Raw genomic sequence first — 20,736 nt, 5'->3', positions numbered from 1 at the left:
GAGTCCAGAAGCGTAAAAGATGAATGATACATACAGGAGTGCATGAAGCAGAAACACAGAATGTTGTTATCTTCCTCTGATAATCAAAATGTCATATTATTCAGGATTATATGGCGTCCTCTTGAGCTGAGAAGCATAACATTGATTTAGGACTCACAGTAGCACCATAATTCCTGCCTATTTTATCACTTGGTCATGTTTAAGTAACAGATATGGTAAAGGTGAGTAGAGGAGAATGGTATTACGACAGCTAAAAACATTTCAGGATGACTGCTGTCAATTAAAGTATCTATAACATAGAACAATAGTAAAATTACTTTAAAAAAAGTCTGCCTCACGTTTGGAGTAATCTGTGTCATGTCAAAGGGTAAGCTGAATCATTGGGGAACACTTGACTAATTTACATCTCAAATAAAAATATGAATGTAAATGAGAAAAGCAATTTTCAAATGCACAATCCCATTTCAAATTCTTATTTGCAAGCAAATTATTCACAAATCGGCAAGGAAATGCTTAATATTCAGAATATTTGAATACAGTGAAACCATTTTTGTAGAGCATTTGTAATATTATTCCCTGCATATGGAGACAAATTTTCACTGTTAATATGGCACAGCTTACCCCGAAGTATCTGACATGCTTTATATGATGGTACCTAAGATACCATTTGGGAAATTCTTCATATATAATTAATTTGAAAAAAAAAAGAATTAATTTAAACTAATGTACATGGCAATTCACCAACATGTGAATACATATATCTATATATATTTCTCTTATATATATTGTAATATGTATTATGTATTATCCTATATTTCTTATATAGGTAGTATGTGTGTGCATGTATGCAAGTATTCAGTATACAATATAAATAAAACAATATATATATATATATATATATATATATATATATAGTATACAATACAGTATATATATATATATATATATATATATAAAGACAGTTATATATAATGTATGATGAGCTCTGTCTAAATATAGTGCATTATCACCCAAATCACATAATCATAAAATCATATAATATATAGTATACAGTCTCTATAATAAATATAGTTGATATAATGCCTGGCACACTTCTCTGAATATCAAATGCTACTATATTGTATTTTTCAGCGCCACAGGACGTCTCGTAACTCAAATTTATTTTCCATTTCCAAACATTTTCATCTATGTAGCACACTTTATGAATAGTTATTTTTTCCTTATTTGGATGTATGAGGTTCTCTTTTTTTATTCCATTTCCTTGACTCTGTTTTAAGTCAGAATAAGCTAGAATACTCACAATTTGATTCCAAACGCGAAGATTCTTAATATCATTCAATTTCCAGGCATTTTATCTCTCCAATCTTGTGCAAATATGCCAGCCGCAGCCATTAGAAGTCCTATGGTGACACCCAGCTATGAGCAGCCACGAGCTGATGACTGAAGTGGTCAGAAGTCAGTAAACACCCAGAGCCTCACCTGTGGCCGTGGATGCCCTGAGACCAGACAGGTCAGCTCCAAAGTCTCCCCCTCCCGGATGGTGTACACCCTCTCCGTGTAGCGCTCCTCCTCAATGTTGCATGCGTGACCGGAGTGGATGATCCGAACGTTTGGAGGAGCTGCATTAGGGAAGAAATGAAAAAGTGATATAGTTCAGTTTGCCGGATCATTTGAGGTCGCATCATCAACCAGCCACACTGCAGAAAGCTGTCATGGAGGGAAATAAAATCCCTGCCACATGAGACTGATGCTTTCAGCCAAATCAAATTCAAGGTGAGGCAGTGCAATCATTCACATTGCTCCAGCAGATGTAATTTGCACTACACCAGTTGCTCTGTATGTAGAAGAATCTTGGACTTGCATTTCCAAGCAATTTTGCAGACAAAAATACCCTCATCTAAGCATTACCTTATAGTATATCTCGAAGATGCGTAGGCGACTGATGAGGCAAAGTGCCTGTATTATTGATTTCCCCTCTAAGCAGGAGAACGGAGCTCCGGTGCACTGCAGTGTGCTTGCTTGATGATGTTTCCTCCACTGATCTCCACTTACAAAGCACTTCAATGCTGCTTTTTTTCCCTTTTCTTTTTTACACATACACTTTTGGTTTTTAATGTTTACGGTTGCTCCATTGTTGCAAAAGTTGATACAGTTACAGTGATACAGAAAAATACCACAGTATGTTTATGCACAAAATAATAATTGTAAGGTAGTTCCTATAACAATGCATTACTAAATGAGTGAGCACCAGTGTTAGGGAGAAGCAAAATTAAACATAGCAATGCAAGTAACTTAATTACAATTTTCAGTAGCATGAGCGACTGAACGAAAGTGGGCGTGATGTTCGTTCAATTTGTCATGTTAGTCAGTCTCAATCACAACAAGGAAAGGAACCATGTAAAATGACTCATGATAATAAAAATGACATGAGTAGGGTATCGAAACTCTTAATTTATTGAGCAGATTATTGTTGTTTTATAGCTTGATATAGATTTGAAGACATGCAAATTTAAATACAGGATAATACGATTTGTTTTAGTCATGAAAAACTCTTTAGGTCATCACTATGTTTTCGACTTTAAAAACTAGGGTCGTTTTTAGATGCATTTAATGTAAATGTACACCACGTTTCAAAAGGTTTGAATCCTTAAAATTCTGCAAGTACTGTATGCATCAAAAGTTAAATTGATTGATAAAAAGTTGATAAATTGATCAAAAGTGACAGTTAAGAATCCATTTCAAATACATGCCATTCTTTTGTACTTTCTATTCATTAAAAAATCCTAAAATAATACAGCAAAACTGTTTCCAACACAGATAATAATAAATCTTTCTTTAGCACATTAGCATATTAGAATGATTTCTGAAGGATCATTGACACTGAAAACTGAAGTAATGAAAATTCAGTTGAGAATTCAACTTTGCCATCACATGAATAAATTACATTTAAAATATATTCAAACAGTTACACACATTAAATTGTAATAATATTTATGTATCACTGTTTTAACTGTATTGTTGGTCAAAGAAGTGAAGCCTTATGATACAGTACTTCTTTCAAAAAAATTAATAAATCTCACAACCCCAAACTTTTGAACTGCAGTTTATCTGTCAAGTCAAATAATGTCACGCTGACGGTTCCTTTACTCACACATTGCTTTTGTGCAAGCAAAACAGGGCTATCATTAAATTCAAAATGATATCATTGTAAAATATACTTTAAAAAGATATTGCCTCAACATAGTTATTTTCTGTTACTAGCATGTATTGTAGCCAACTATTTCAAAACAGCCCCTTTGGCAGTAGTTTACCTACTTTAAACAGTGAGAAACATATAGCATGGAGTGAAACAGTTTCAAAGTAGTTCCCCAACACTGGTGAACACACAGACGTAATAGGCACTGACACCACCTGGAATGAAGACATCTCAAAGATCTAATAGTGCACACCGGGCTACTGCAGAGGGTTTAGGCAATGACAGGAAACGCTGCCGAAATGCATTATGTTGCAAGGTCTCCTTCTGAATGCCGAAACAAAACACACACACACACACAAAAGTATTCTCTTCCTGTGTGCCAGCTGCCTGCTCTGCACCCTGGCCTAGTTTCACACCATCTATTTTTAGAAAATCAGAGTCTTTCTCACAACCCACCATATGACTGCGATAATGTCCCTCCATATGAGTGACGTCAAGAATTCATGAAGCAGACATCACTGAGCAGGCCTCAAAGGGGCATGCGGAAGGTGGTCTCTGGATTATTATTGATTAAAGAGTGCTTTGAGTGCTTTCTGACGTCTACACTATGACATCTGGATGCTCCCTGCAGACTGGAGACCACTCGTACATGCAGAGGAGGATTATCTTTCTATATGAGTTATGCGATAGCGTCATGAGGGAATTATATGAATGACATAAGCATTACAAACAGATATTCATCTCAGGCATCTCAACATGCCGGTGCATATCATTACTTGCTAATCTTTCACAAGTGTCAACATAAATGCACTCATATTTTCACACTAGAACGATGTCCTAACATGGGTTTGGTACACTGAAATAGGTGATTTTTCAATTTTGGAAAGGATTTTCAACACACAGTGTATATACACAATACACTGCTTTGTGTCATTTTGAGATAATTGAATAAAAATGGCTGTGGAATTTTTCATTCTAAAATGGCTGCTGCTCTTCCTGTTTTCAAGGTTAGTATGTCCTCAGATCATTAGCATTCAAGAGTCAACATAATGACAACATTTTTATAAATAGAAGCAACATTAAATAAAAAATAAAAAAATCTGTCTATTTTGTGACAGAGTGGATATGTTATGCTTTATAAATCCTGTCAAGCATAAAAAACAAGAAATTCTGAATGCTAAATGAGAAAAGAACTTGCCAACTTGGCTCCTCTGAAGACTCAAATAATGTCACTTCCTCTTCCTTATGTCTTTTAATGTGACAAAAACATGACAGGTACAGCAAATAAGTGGTGTGGAAAGTCATTAATTATTTAATTCACCATATAAATTTGACAAACTGTTTTTAATTAGCTGTTTAATTCAAATTAAAGGTTATATACAAGTATAATTGATGATGGGAAAAACCAATATACAGAGCATTATTATCATTTAACATTCTATTTATTTATTTTTTACTTTAAGTGCACAATTAATTTACCTGAGGGTGAGTAAATGATAACAGAATTTTTGGGTCAACTATCCCTTTAAGTTTCATGAAGATTAAAACAATCATCACTAATTACTTTGAAATTCATTTCTGAGTAAAAATTGACTTGATTCAAGGGAAATCAAAACCCACATGGATACAATTATTTAATTCACCATATACATTTAATAAACTGTATTTAATTAGCTGTTTAATTCAAATTCAAGTTTGTTATACAAGTATAAATGATCTAGTTGAAAAACCAATAAACAGTATTTTATCGTTTAACATTGTATTTTTTTTTACATAAGTATACAAAAATGTAATTAATTATTTGAAATATTTGAATTAATATTTGTATGTAAAAAAATAAAATAAAAACAACATTTAAGATAATGTCTTATTTTTTATATGTCCTATTTTTAATTAAATAATTTATAGAACTTAAGAATTTATAATATAACTTTCAAAATATTTTTGTGTTTAGTGCACTTCATCAAATGACTCAAATGGTACTTACCTAATAGAATATTTTTAGCCCAACCCCCAAGACATCAGGTTTAGTCATTAATCAATTAGCGCTTGTTAATTCTGTCCACTGGGTTTCCACAGCTGGAATTGAAAAGCCCCATACTAGATCATGTTTCCATAGCTGCCATATTCAGAGCAACAAATCAACACTCCAATCTCATGTCCTCACATTACATGTCAAGTATATCACCTTGTCTAGAGTATGTGATACATATTCTAAGTAATAAATAAGGCCGTGCTCTCGGTTTAATTTCCTGGAAGGCTATTAGTATCTCAGAAAGCAGTCGACAGGCCTCGTGTTGGAGTTTCCTGCCCAGATCAATCAAACCAGCGGCTGTGTGATTGCCTCATCTACTCTGGAGGGTGATTCAAGTTTGGGTCTGTATCGTAGTCAACCCTGCGTGGGAAATTGAAGAGCTTTTGGATGTCCTTCCAATCAAACAAGCTTTGATTTCAACGGTAATATCTGCCTGAATTCTTTAAAAAATGCTTGAATGCCTGCAGTTCCTTAAGAGGGGAAAAAGATTTCTTTTCACTGCCCGATACACTTAAGAAACGCTTCAGTTTAGCTGATTAAAGGTGGTCATTTCATGTTAATTTCTGCTTCGTCCTGAAAACAACAAGGACAAGTTACTTCTATAAAGACATTAAATGAGTAGCTATCGGTAAACTGAATCTGTAGAGTCTCTAACAAATAATAGAGTTAACGGATAGAAATGGGCAGTTTCAGTGGACTGGGCAATATACATGGAATATTCATGATACATTTTTGCAATTGTTTTTGCATTACTGTTTTTCTTTGGCTGTTAAAGAGGTAGTTCACCCAAAAAAGAAAAATGTCATCATTTACTTGGCCTCAAGGTGTTCCAAACATTTTTTTTTTCTTCTGTTCAACAAACATAAGATGTGGGCAACCAAACAGCTGATGGTCCCCACTGACTTCCATTGTATTGTTCCATATATGGGGACCAACAACTGCTTGGTTACCCACATTCTTCAAAATATCATCTTTTATGTTCAACAGAAGAAAGAAACTCATACAGTTCGGAACAACCTGAGTGTGAGTAAATGATGACAGAATTTTCATTTTTGGGTGAACTATCCCTTTAAGTTATGTTCATTAAAACATTTCGGAGCAAAAATGGACTTGACAAGCTTGATTCATGTCTAAGACTCAAAAACTGAAGTCTGTTTCAATTAATCAATTATAAAACTCATGGTTCAATATAAACATAAAATAACAGCAAACATAAATATTGAGAAATATATCAAATATCATAAAAAGGCAGAAAAATGTCAAGACTAGCCCTGCTGTGTAGTATGATGAAAATTGCTAGTTACATTTGCTTCCTGTTCACGTTACAAAATGAACATATTGTACGGTATTACAGAACACATTTAAATTTAGAGTCATAGTTATGGGAATAAACACTGTAATGAACACTGATGGAAAGCCATTCTCAATTGCTGCTACCAACAATAATGGAAACAGGCATAAAAGCATAAAGCTGTCTGAGACTGCTTTATTCCAGTGCAGCAGACACATTTGTTTATTATAGATTTCAGAAGTCTGGCATTGGATTCTGGATGAAAAAGAACTGAAAACACTATATGGGTACGATGAACAGAGGACATACTTTCATCTTTCACGTAAAGGGACCATTCTGTCAAATAATTACATTTACATAAAAGTTTTAAAGAAAGTATTTTATGTATTTTAAGCATTGTGCATTTTAAAATAATACAGTTCACAGAATTTCTTAGCTTACATTTAATAATGACAGATAGTGTCACATTATAGGTTTGTTAATAATTAAAATAATTTCAAATAATTTATATTTTAAATAGCATTTTGTAAAGACCAAATAATCAGAAAACATTTTTTGAATATTAAATCACTTTTATATTTTATATATTATGAATTTAATAATATAATATTATATAAATCAGTATCAGCATTAGCTTTTGCTAACCTATGTGTTGACCACTAGTGCTCATGACAAAAAAAAAAGTCTATTTAAATGTCAAATATGTCTATTGGGTGCAGCAATACAGCGTGACCCCCCTCTGTCTGCAAACATTAATCCTTTTTTACAGTACAGATCCCTTTTGCTCAATCACTCTAATCAGACACGGACAGAGGAGGATAATAACCTATTGGGTGGAGTGAGCTTATCACTTTGATACACATGCTACGACAACTGCTGCTGCCCGAGCCCCTCTGGTCTCCAGCCATGTGGATTAACCCCCAGCCAACCTGGCAACCCACTTGTTCATACAATCTACAGCATTCTACAGCCCATGGGAAGGTGAGACACATGGAAGAGGACAAACCCATGATGCATTTGTCTACCATTCTGTATATAGTGATAAACGCAGTTAAATTCATTATTGAATTGATTCCACCTGCACTTTTTTTTTTTTTTTTATTCCACCTACTGGGTTCTTTTTTTATACAACGATGGCAGCATTAAAGACAATTAGTCAATGTGTGAAAAAATAGATTCACTGAATTATCACATTTTGTATGATTTTTGAAATCTTTTTTTATTCCAGAATTCGATAATAATTCACATTTAATTACTCTATTTTAGTTTATGCTTCAAACTTAACTAAACATTATTTGTATTGCATCTGCAATCCAATTATCACAATAAGCTTTATGCTTGTTGCGACCTCAGTTGAAGCGGCAGCTTGGAGTGCAAGTGAACCGATCAACTCTTCTGCTTTACTACTATTTACAGCATGAAATAAACATGAATGAATATCAGAAGGTACTGTATGTTTATAGAAACAGTACAACTTACTGAAATGTATCATGTCTCAATCAGGGTTTAAACTGCAAAAAGACAAAGAAAACATTCCAGAAAAAATATGGAATGCAATATTTCATTTACCCCAGTTAAGTCATTCAGTGTCCATAAACTCGAACACTAGAGAGAAGCATTTTGATAAGTATATGCACTATAGTACATATTCATTATATGTACTTAACCTGTTGTCATTATTTAATTATATTTGAATAAATATGTCATGAAAACAAGCTTTTAGTACAGCCTTGGCTTAATTGTTTCAACAATAAATCGGAATAAAAACAAAATTTATATTATTAAAAATGTTGATATAAAAGCTGGCTTTTGTGTAATTTAATATTTGTATACAACTCAGCTTTTATATGAGTGTTAATTAATTAACTGATTATTGAATAAACTTTATTTTCACTTTCAGTTTTGTTCTTAATGAAAACTTTTATTTCGGTTTCAGTGTAAAAATTAATTTTGGTATGTCACTATTTGCAGAAAATGCAGAGCTAGACATGGCTGAATAGGTATGCAAACTCAATGTCATGCACTGGTATCTTATTGGTAATATGGATTCTTTTTTGTTTTCTTATAGCACTACACTGTAAAAAGTGAAAGTTGACTTAACTTTAAAAAATTGAGGAAACCCGTTGCCTTAAAATTAAGTACATAATAATAAAATAAAAAAAAAAGTTAAGTGAACTTGACAATTCAATTAACTTATTTTTTTAAATTATCATTTACTTAAAATTAAGGCAACAGGTTTCCTCAATTTTTTTTAAGTTAAGTCAACTTGTCACTTTTTACAGTGTAGGTTCATGAGCAGAAACAGCTTAATGTAGCATTTTATTTTATTTCAAAAAGCATTTTTATTCATTCTATTGTACATTTTTACCACTTGTTTTACATGCAGTGAGTTCCAGGGCTTTGAAAGGACCATTTTGTAGTACTGTATGATGCTCCTGAAATAAAACTCAGAAAGGTGTGATGTATTATATTTTATCTTATATATCATGTATAGTCTGTATGATTCAACTTTTCCCCATGGTCTAGTGTTAAAGCAAGCAAAATTCGCAATACATCACAATAATTGTAGAATCTTGATAATACTGAGTATCGTCCCAGCCCTAACAATTAGCACCTAGGTTTTGGGTGTGACATTTGACGGTGCACTTATTTTGATGACGAGGGGCTGCACTGGATGGCAATCATCTGAACCTGCTGGGCCAAAGGGCTGTTGGAATTTCCTTCCCCCTACATTTTCAGAGGAGCTCGATTGAATAAGCACTGCAAAACGAGTCATTACTTTTCATTAGCCTGGCACTAATTCTGTAAGGCCCATATACGCATTCACATCCGAATTGACAGTGCTATTTCAAATATCCGATTATTTCTAATGTTTAATATTAATCATGCTGGGAACACGGCTAATTGTGGAGGGTCTGGCTCAGAGACACCACCCAAGGCCATGAAGTTCAACTGACGATGAGTACACACAGTGCCAGCCATCATTATAAAAGGCTGCTTTTTGTGTACTCATTCTTTCAAGAGGAAGAACAAAAGATAACTAATATAACTTCTAGCCAAGGATGAATCGTGACAAAGCAAAATGGTTTCATGCTGTCCGTGTTTCTTCAGCTTTATCAAATGCAAATACATAGATAAATTCACACCGACAGCACAGCTGCAGTCCTATGTCCAGTTCAACTCACACTGAACTCAACACATGCTTGGCAATTCATGATGGCTAAATAAATTATAAGGATGTCTTGACTGAACACCCACTGTCACAATAGACACTTTCAAGAGGGGGGATTAATGAAATTTATTTAGAAAATGTTCAATAATGATTACAAGAAACCCTGCAATGTTAACAATTTCAGACTATACAGTTCAACATATAGAACTGGTATGTAAGAATAATCTCAAACAGTCAAACAATATAAATCCCTTTTTTTTTAAATTTAATAAATTAAAATAATCATTATTTTTTTTGATATGCAATTTTATTTTATTTTCAAATGTTTAAAAGATGTTTTAACAAACCATTTAATGGTAAGTTATTCAATGATTTAAAGAATGAAACTAAATAATATAAATTACTTTATATACTGTAATGCAAAATTAACCCAAAAAATTGGATGCAGTGAAATGTTTTAAAATGTAATTTATTCCTGTGATAGCAAAGCTGAATTTTCAGCAACAATTACTTCGGTCTGCAGCATCGCATGATTCTTCAGAATTCACTGTAATATGCTAATTTAGTGATGTTATCAATGTTGAAAACAGTTCTGATATTTTTGTGGAAACCAAGATACATTAGAGCAGCATTAATCTGAAACAGAAATCTTTTGTAACATGTCTCAACTGTCACTTTTGGTCAATTTAATTCAAGTCCTTGCTGAATAAAACTATTAAAGAAATACTGACCCCAAACTTTTGGTACTGTATACCAAAACATAATTAACTAAAATTATTCAGGTTTCTATCATTTCAAATTTTTCCTATTTTGTGTGGCATGAGACTAAAGTTTCTTGCACATATTTTAGTGGGTCATTCACTTTGCAGGGATATTTTCTTAAATCAGCAGCATTTTGATACTATAACAAGCACATTCATACAAAGATGATGTCAATAATGCAAAATGCCTTGCTATGCCCTTTAAAAGAACAGCTTGGGCCTTTTTCTGCCCATTTATCACAGCGTCAGCTCTGAGTCAACTGTTATGATCATAATAGGGCTTTCTTATTCCCTGCAAGCATCATGTTTTTAAAATTTTTTATTTTATTTTCATTTTAATCACCTTTGACATTTTGATTTCTAAGGCCTCATGCTGAATTTGATTAAAATGAACTCCATCACCCTGGTCATACGCTTTAAGTTCATTTCAACTTTAATTGAAAAGTTTTTTTAGTGTGAGGACCAGCTTTGCTGAGTCTGGGGACCAGCTCGGTTGACTTCAGTCTGCTTAGCGGCTTTCAGCTAAAAACTTTGGTTTGTTTGGCTTTTGAAATAATAATGAATTAGTTCTAGATTCACGTCAGCGCAGTGGGTGACCTTTCAGGCTAGAATCAGCAATCTCTGTACGCTTCTGCGTATTCTAACAAGGATTGCTTGCGCATTTTTGATTTTTCGCATCCTTTGATCTATTGGTCTGGAACAGGAAAGATGTCTTCATGATAATTTAGATTTTACATTATCTATTTAAAGCTGTCAAACTTGTCATGTAGCCCCAGGCTACCTGTGCTGAAGTATGTTCTCATCTTTCTGTTCTTTCTAAAGAACAGATCAGTCCCCCCCCACCCCCACCCCCCTCTATTATACAAAGATTTGGCTACATCTTTCTTTTTAAAAAGAAAATAAATGTCTACAACATAACAAAATACTAAAATGACTACAAATATGTATGCCTATATCTCTGCTCTTTCATCATTCTTTTTAAAGCTCTCCATTAATTCAAAGTGATTAAAGCCAGCCTCTAATGGCTGCATATTTGGTTCAAAGTCTATCTTACAGCAGTGATTCTGACGCAAAGCTTGTTGTCGTGATTGTAATTGCATCACCAGTGTAGCAGGCAACTATAAAACCTTTTGGGATATACATTCCGCTTCAAATTTGTTTTCATCATCTAAAAGTGAACCAGCCTATTAAATACAGTGAATTTAAGGCCATAATTCTATGAGCAGACAATACACAAGGCCATGAGTTCAGGCAGTCTTATTCTAGTCCAAACTCATATTGTATTATTAGCCATACTATAATAATTTCTCTGTGTAATTAGGACAGGCAATATTTCTGGCCTGCTTTTAAGGTGAAACATGACCGTGTGCCCTACAATTCAAAGCACAAAGGAAAAGTGTGTATGATGGAAACATAGACCATGACTCATCTCTAAATTAAATATAGTATTAAACATGTGCCTTTTTCAATTTGATATGTAAGATTTTAAACTTATTTAAAATCTGGTAACCTTCATAACATTATGGTTGAACCACTGATGTTACACAAACTATTTCAGTGATGTCCTTACTACCTTTCTGGGTCTTGAAAGTGATAGTTGCACTACTGTCTAGGCCGGGTCCGAAAGCTCTTGGATTTCATAAAAAAATCTTAATTTGTGTTCTGAAGATGAACGAAGGTCTTACAGGTTTGGAAGGACATGAGGGTGAGTATTTAATGACAGAATTTTCATTTTGTTTAGTGAAATATTGTTTGCCTGTCGGTTTGTGCTCACAGTGACGTATGACAGTCGATGTGAGATGTATAAAGCACAAAATCATCTCTGATCAGCTCTGCATGTCTCTCTCAGGCGAAGCCCGTTTTGCAGAGCACAACGCATATCTCTGAGATCCATATTTCAATCACGTCTCAGGTTCTACGCCTCCAATCTCAACGTTCCACTTTACCAATATAGTACTTCTGGGCAATAGCAAGTACGCCTCCAAATGCTAAACAACCGGCACAATTTCCTCCTGCTGCACTGAGACAAATGCATTGATTTCTCATCACCGCTATCAAAGCTACCTCAAAACACAGGGAGTCTGGGCCTGTTTGAACACAACACCTGATCATGAGGGGGACAGTAATGAAATTTGGAAAAGCTGCTTACGGCTCACAGAGAAGCTAATCCGTTGATGCAGCATGCTGTCCACATGAAAAGTGATGATTAGATTATGGTTTGCATTCAGTGCTAGTGAGAGGGGGGGAAAACTGGGCTTGCAAAAATATGTCATCCAAGAAATAATGGCTTGATGTAATTATATCCCTTCATGTATGCACAAACCCCAACCTTCCACTACTGGTGGGATGCCATATGCTCTTGTCACAGCAATTGCTGTTGTTGTCATTGCTGTATGTTGTATTAGCATTATTTGGCACAATACGTAAAACAGTTATTCATCTGCAAATAAAAGTGAAACTAAAACATATAAAATATAAAAGTAATATAAAATAAATAACAATAATAACATTATACAATAAATATTTACAAATAAACTATATAATATAATATAATAAATCTGGATTCAGTCTGCTGTTTTAATGATTAACCCATTTAATCCCACCGGTCACGAAAAAAATGTTTTTTATTTATGAAGCTCTAAAAACCGTACCGACTGATGTTTTAGTGCACTTCCTGCAAATATGGAAAAAATAAAGGGTCTCAATTAAATATGTGCAATTTCACATGATTAGTGCAAATTGTCACATGACAAGAGCAGTTTCTTTCCTGTTTGCACCTTGAGATGATGATCAAAGCTCCAAAACGAAAGGCTAGTAAAGTATGTTAACATAAAGATATGACACACATTTTTGGCACAAATTATCTTTAGGGTGTCTAGTATTAATATATGCATTTGCATATATTCAGTTTTGTTGAGTGTGGTCATACAGTGAGTAAACATGTTGATGGTCACAATAGTGACCGGTGGGATAACGGTGAACTTTATTTTACAATATAATCCAATGGCAGTTGCTAGTGAAAATGACAATAAAATGTTGCAATGACAAAATATTGCACTAAATTAAAAATTCAAATGTTAGAAAAAAATTACAATAATGATGTTGTAATACTCGTAGCATTGATATCAAAATTTTATGTTATATTTTAGAAAAAAGTAACAATTTTGAAATGCGGTGATGGTTGAATTCTTTTGTTTTTTGTTGTTCCTATCAATGTTGCATAAGGTTTTTTATGCATAATAGTAACCCTAGAATGTGATCAAACTGTTTAAAATAGCTGAGCTAAGATATATAACAATTTTTATGACTGCAGCAATATGTGATTTCATTACTCACCATATCCCATGACCGAACATAAAACACAATTTTTCACACATTTTTCCCCCCAAAAAATGTCAAAAAATAATTATTGATCATTTCAAAGGGTTACTAATGACACATCATTTGGATATTTTCATGTCTGGGAAAAATTTGGGATTAAATGGGTTAAAACTCTAAACATACGATGTAGATTTAAAAAAAAAAAAATATTATATAATGTTTTATAAAAATAAAATCTATAATATAATATAATACAAAACAATACAATACAATATAATATAATACATCTGGATTCAGTCTGCTGTTTTAATGATTAAAGCTATGTAGATTTTAAAAATAAATTATTATACAATTTTTTTAATAGAAAAATGAATCTCATATAATATAATGTAATATAATATATCTGCTTGAGCTTTTATTGATTGAAGGTGTAAACATATAAGAGCACACACACACACACACACACACACACACACACACACACACACACACAAACGTCTGGTCAGCTATCCTTGTAGGGACTCTCCATAGGCGTAATGGTTTTCATACTGAACAAACCATATTTTCTATCGCCCTACACCAACCCTACACCTAAATCTACCCCTTACAGAATACTGTTTGCATTTTTACTTTATCAAATAAACTCATTCTGTATGATTTATAAGCTTTTGTACCCATGGGGACCTCAATTTTGGTCCCCACCATGACACGAGTCCACATGAGTCTGTGTGTGTATTCAGGTTTAGGTCCCCACCAGGATATATAAACCACACACAACAACAATAATATAGTCCACACACAAACACACACACACACACACACACACACACACACACACACACACACACACACACACACAACAATAATAATAATAATAAGCTTAACATTTGCAGCATTACAGTTTTTTACAATCATTTTTGAACTAATAACAGAACCTTCATGTCATTTTTCAAAACTCTAGACACAAAACTCAAAACATTATTTGTAACACAGGCTGTCCAATGCTCAAAACTTTGCATATTGCGTTCATATCTTTAAAGAAGCCTTGCCTTTGCAGAAGCATTGGTTCATAAAACTCATTTATTATGAAATATCATAGGAACATTATTTTAGATCACCCACACACAAAATACCCATAGTTTCACTGTGTAGTTTTTAGTACAATCATTAAATACAGTTGTTCAAAACACATGATGCAGCTTTCATTATGGTTCTACACATTCATACATCATTGTTATGGACTAGAGAGAAAAGTACAGACACTGGAATCATTAAACAAAATTGGAAAATTATTGATGAAATAATCAAATCACAGTAGTTTTTTTTTTTAACTTAAATTTAGTACAAATTAGATAAGTAGAAAACAGATAAGAAAAAAACTACAGTAGGGCTACAGTAAAATGTCAACTGGAATGTTCCTCACTGCACTTCTATGTTTTTATCAACTATGTCTTGTAGATCTGGCCACAGGTTCTCATCCACATCATAATGGATGTTTTCATTAGCTAAAATCTTGGAAAAAATCTTCTGGCATGACAAATACAGGCCTGACATTGGTCTCTTCCTGTTATGTCATTGCATGCATCATCTATAGCCTCGAGAAGAGTGACTTGTTTGTAAGGGGGCCTATTGAAAACCTTCCACCTCCATGTGGAGAATAATCCCTCAGTTGGGTTACAGTAAATACAAGGTGATAAACTGTGAGTGCACTCAGTGATTCTGCTCTCAACCTCTCCTCCATGTCATGGCCAGGTTAAAGCCTTCCTCATTCAAAAATATGAATGGTTTTCATCACCTTCCAGCTCTATTACCCTCTAAAAAGACATTTATTGTAGGAAAAACACATACTGATGACAATGAAATAGAATTTTTGGGGGGATTTTTTTCTCTCTCCCAACAACAGGCATCTTGAAACTGATCATACCTGAACATACTCAGTCCTCAGGTGCTTCACTTTCGTAATCTAAACATTTGCAGTTTTTTTACAATCATTTTTGCATTAATAACAGAACCTTCATGTCATTTTTCAAAACTCACATAATTCACAACCGATGATCAAAATGCACATTTTTCAAAACACTTAACACTTTTTCCAAATGCTTGGATACAATATACACAAACCAAATATCTTTTGTTCATTGAACTAAAATGATCAGTTCAAAATGACACAACTTAACATCAAAGTATTACTATTTCAAAATGCAACTCACACATTACATCTGAATTGAGTTCAAAAATGATTGTGAAAAACTGTAATATTGTTCATCATTTTCCATAAAAACTATGCTTCAAGAGTAATGCAACAGTTACTTAGAATTTTGAGCAGTTGTATCAGTTGATAGTTAGATCATTGCAATGAAATGAATAGACACTCAATTCAGATGTAATGTGTGAGTTGCATTTTGAAATAGTAATACTTTGATGTTAAGTTGTGTCATTTTGAACTGATCATTTTAGTTCAATGAACAAAAGATCTTTGGTTCGTGTGTATTGTATACAAGCATTTGGAAAAAGTGTTAAGTGTTTTGAAAAATGTGCATTTTGTTCATCGGTTGTGAATTATGTGACTAGAGTTTTGAAAAATGACAAAAATGATTGTAAAAAAACTGTAATCACTGACTCCAGCAGATATTGTCATATAACCTATATGTTGCATAAAATGTTTGTGATTACAATTTGTTGACATATAACAAGCTGAAATCGATGCTGGAATATCACCGCAGCAGTTAACACACTTGAACGGGTTTTGCTAAACTTTGCAAGGCACTTTGAAAGTCTGCCTAAGGGGTAGAAATGGTTTATTGGTGGGAATATGATTCAGTAGAGAGATAATATGCATGTCCTTGATATCTGACTTTATTGCACTTTGCCTGATGTCAGTCCTGCCCCAACACCTGGCACTGCATCCTCCAAGCAGTCTTAAATCTGACTTAAAAGCTCTGGCTGCACAGGCAGATGGTGTAGGTGGTCCACTGAGGGCTATAGACTAAGATAAGCCTAGGGTGATTTTATTTCCCTGACCATTTTTTCTGTTTCTTGCTTTCCTCTCTCTCTTTCTCACCCACTCACACATACATACACATACACACAATTTCCCTTTTGCTCTGTTCGTATGTCTCACAACATTTACTCTTAAAATAGTAATGCATTACTTGACACTTTTTTTTTCACCTAAGGTGTGAAATAGGTAAATTGATTGTTCACACTGTAAAATAAGGTAAAAGTTGGTAACCCAAAAAAGCTTTATGTGGAAACATCTAACTACATCTAATTTAAACAAACATTTAAGTTCATTAAAGGGTTTTCTTTAAAAAACAATCTGATTTCAGCTATGTATAAAACCTAATATGTTTTGACATAAAATAATATAGCAAGACTGTGTTTTGCATGACCTTCATTACTGTTTTCTGTTAAAAGTTAACAAGTTTTTAAATACTTCCACTAAAAACAAAAACACCATCCCTTACAATATATTTCTGAATATTACTTAAAAAATAAAGCTTACAGTTTGCTATGTTTTAATAATACAGTACTTAATGTAGTAAGGTTTTGGATATCATTTTTTGTAACTATATAATTTGGTATGTATTATTTTTTAACAGTAGTAAAAGGTGAAAATGTCACCTCTACCAACCTGTCACGACAATGTTTCCATAAATCTTAATTAACATCTGTTTGAGCACAAGCTAAATGACATAGTGCCATAATTTGATTAATATCCTATAATATTCCTGTAGTTAAGACAAATTGTACTGCTGCAAGATGCTCATCAGTCCCATGCAGATCTTCAAAAAGACCCTGTCATCTACAAACACGGGCATTAAAAACGCAATTAAATCTAATCTACAATAGTTCAAACATAAATAGTGCAAAGTAGGCAATACCTTCATGAAATCAAGCATCTAAGATGCTGCCCTTTTGTTTCAGTGAATACAAAATAAAATAAAATTTACTGTAATGAGTCTTTGACTGAAAGTGACAGTGGACAGCAGCGGTCCATCTTGCAGCCCCTGCCTCTAACTACGATCAGCTCCAGCAGTTCTGGCTTACAAGATCATCAGTCTCCTGAGATGTCTCATATTGCAGGAAGATGGCAGCGCATACAGATGCCATCTGCCCAGACATCCAGATGATGCACAGCAAGTAGTGATGACAATGTCATTCTTGCAGAATTGGCGGTTTTATGCCTTTCATTACTTTACACATTTTGCATGTAAATCTTAAGTTAGACACACAACACTCCATCAGCCGCCACAGTTCTGTATGTGTATTACGACTGTATGTGTGTGTCTGTGCGAGTGTGTAACACAGTCTTATGCCAGCAAATCACACACGGCATGGTGGTTACATAACAAACCCAGACTATTTTAAGCACTTCAAATAATAGCGGAAAGGTAATACTGTAACCGTGGTCTTCATTTTTTCATGTGAATGAGCACATAGGGGATGCCTAAAGAGTGCTGTAATCTTTAAAGCTGTTTTGATATGACATACAGCACATATGGAAAGCCAAAACTCGTTTTATTTGAATAGAAATTTTGCGAAGAAATTTTTTTTAGCTCTTTTCAAACCAAAAGAGATTATGTAAATAGTTACGCAGTCTCATTAGAGCACCATAATGCATTTCTCAGCTATTTTTAGAGTTAATAACGTGACTGTGTAAATGCTGGAGCCAAAAAAAAGAATGAAATCAACATTCAAGATATGCAAAAAAACTGACATTCACAATGCAGAAAAGCACTGGAATCATCAGCTCACTCGCAAATACGTACAGTAGGCATATTTCTGATTATTCCTCAAGCGTAAAAAACATGGAAACACTTGACAACACAGTGCAAAATTACACCATTCATCTTCCATGACAAAATGGCCACTGGAGGAGAGGAAACAAGAAGAAATGTAAACATGAGAATAAACCCATCAGGTGGAAAATATACTTTGGTTCTGTTATTAATTAAAAGCTTCACCTGTGCAAGAAGGTTTTATAAAAATTTGCTTGCCAAGTGTAACATGTGGCTTAATTTTCCTGCAAGAGATAAAGCTCCAGGTAAAGAAATGTTGTGGGAATACAATAAATTTCTCTGATTAAAAAGCAACAAGCTCTAAAATATTACATTTTAATAGAGTCTGATTCAAAGAGAGGCATTTCTTAGGCACCAACCTCAATTTACCTCACTCAAATTTAAAGCATGAATACTCATACATTTATTTGCATTTCTCTGTCAGTTTAAAGGGCATGTGGCCCTTCACAAGCCAATGACACAAGCTTGCAGTGTTGACAGCTTTTTATAAAAGCAATTCTAAAAGCAATGTTTTCAATGCAAGCATTTTGTTGCAATGTTACAGTGTAGAATCAGAGTAAACTGTGCACTAAAGCATTAAAGAACTATACTCCACATGAGTAGTTCCAGGCACATGAAGTAGCCTATGTCTAAAAGGTATAGTTAACCCAAAAATGAAAATTACTCCATGATTTACTCACCCTCAAGCCATCCTAGGTCTATATGACGTTCTTCTTTCAGATAAATACAATCGGAGTTATATAACAAAATGTCCTGGCTCTTCCAAGGTTTATAATGGCAGTGAATGGGGTTTAAGATTTTGAAGTCCAATAAAATCGCATAAATCCATCATAAAAAAGTACTCCACTTGGCTCTGGGGGGTTAATAAAGGCCTTCTGCGTGGAATCAATCCTTTTTGTAAGTAACTATAAACTGTAATAACCTGTAAAAACTTTTTATCACCCAAAATATTCACATTCAGCAACTATTACTTATTACTATTCACTCTCTCTCACTTTCAGCAGCCATTATTTCTAATATTTGGATTTGGTGCTCAAGAAATATTTCTTATCATCATCAATGTTGAAAACAGTTGTGCAGGTTAATAATTTTGGGGAAACTGCAATACATCTTTTCAGGATTCTTTGACGAATATAACATTTAAAAGAACAGCATTTATTTGAAATAGAAATATTTTGAAACATTATAAATGTCGTTACTGTCAAATTTGATCAATTTAATTCCTCATTGTTAAATAAAAATATGAATTTAATAAAAATATATTTATATGGCTTATATAATATTTATATGACCCTAAACATACTTAATTTTCCCAAAATATATTGTTAAATAAATTAAAGAATATCTGTATGTAATGATTCATTATAATGAATTTTCTACAAGCATACTAACAGCCAACTCATAATTATGAGTGCATCCTCAATCAATACAGACTAAATCTGGCCTTGTTTTGTAACAAATGCAACATTTTTTTTTTTTTTATGGAAACCTAGAAATTGTCACCTTGGAAGAAACTCAAATCTCTCATAGTCAAATCCTACATGGAATTCTGCCAAGAGAGAGTACGAAACAACCGGCATTTCTTACACATTGTGAGAAACTGTGAGTCACTGATTATTTACACATGAGCTCACTATGTTTGAACAGGTAATATTAGTCAGCACAGCCATAGACAAGTAATGGATTAAATATTCCTTTAAATCTGGACTAGCTCTCCCATCTTAAGAAATTCATCCGAGACCTTAATTTAAGGTGTAGTAGTTTACAATTAACGCTGACCTGAGAAAGGTTATGGGCTGCCAGAAGTAGCACACGTGATTAAAGACTGAATCTGGTATTTACAGGACAGAGGGGTACACCCCTTGATTTTCTCCCTCCAAGGACATATAGTCTTTCTCTAGCAATTCAATTTACCCAAATTGAAGTCATTCTCTTTTTTTTTTTTTACTTTGCCCTCTAGAGTAATGAAGCAGATAAAATGGAAAGGCAGAAAGCATGAGTCGACGGAGAATGCCATTACATTGTTGTCCGCTGACATTCTGTCCTAGAACTCCACCTAAGTACTTTCATTAGAGCGCTGCTTAATGTAATAGTGCCATAAACTACTCAAAAGTTAAAAGTGTCAATTAGAGCACCTCTAGAACAGCACCTCATGCCA

The 20,736-nt window shown here is 33.8% G+C and overlaps 1 protein-coding gene across 2 annotated transcripts in view; it reads right to left on the bottom strand.

Annotated features, from left to right (window-relative positions):
- The window catches only part of mdga2a (MAM domain containing glycosylphosphatidylinositol anchor 2a), a 130,014-nt gene that overhangs the window by 91,059 nt on the left and 18,219 nt on the right, over positions 1 to 20,736 (bottom strand). For both annotated transcript variants that reach the window (XM_058750048.1, XM_058750049.1), the window contains exon 2: positions 1,480 to 1,619. In XM_058750048.1, the coding sequence (XP_058606031.1) occupies positions 1,480 to 1,619 (140 nt within the window). The remainder of the gene's footprint in view (positions 1 to 1,479; positions 1,620 to 20,736) is intronic.

Source organism: Onychostoma macrolepis, chromosome 17 (genome assembly GCF_012432095.1).
Source record: "Onychostoma macrolepis isolate SWU-2019 chromosome 17, ASM1243209v1, whole genome shotgun sequence".
NCBI lineage: Eukaryota > Metazoa > Chordata > Actinopteri > Cypriniformes > Cyprinidae > Onychostoma > Onychostoma macrolepis.
The sequence above is the reverse complement of the archived record's forward strand: the minus strand, read 5'-3'. Positions and strand labels throughout refer to the sequence as shown.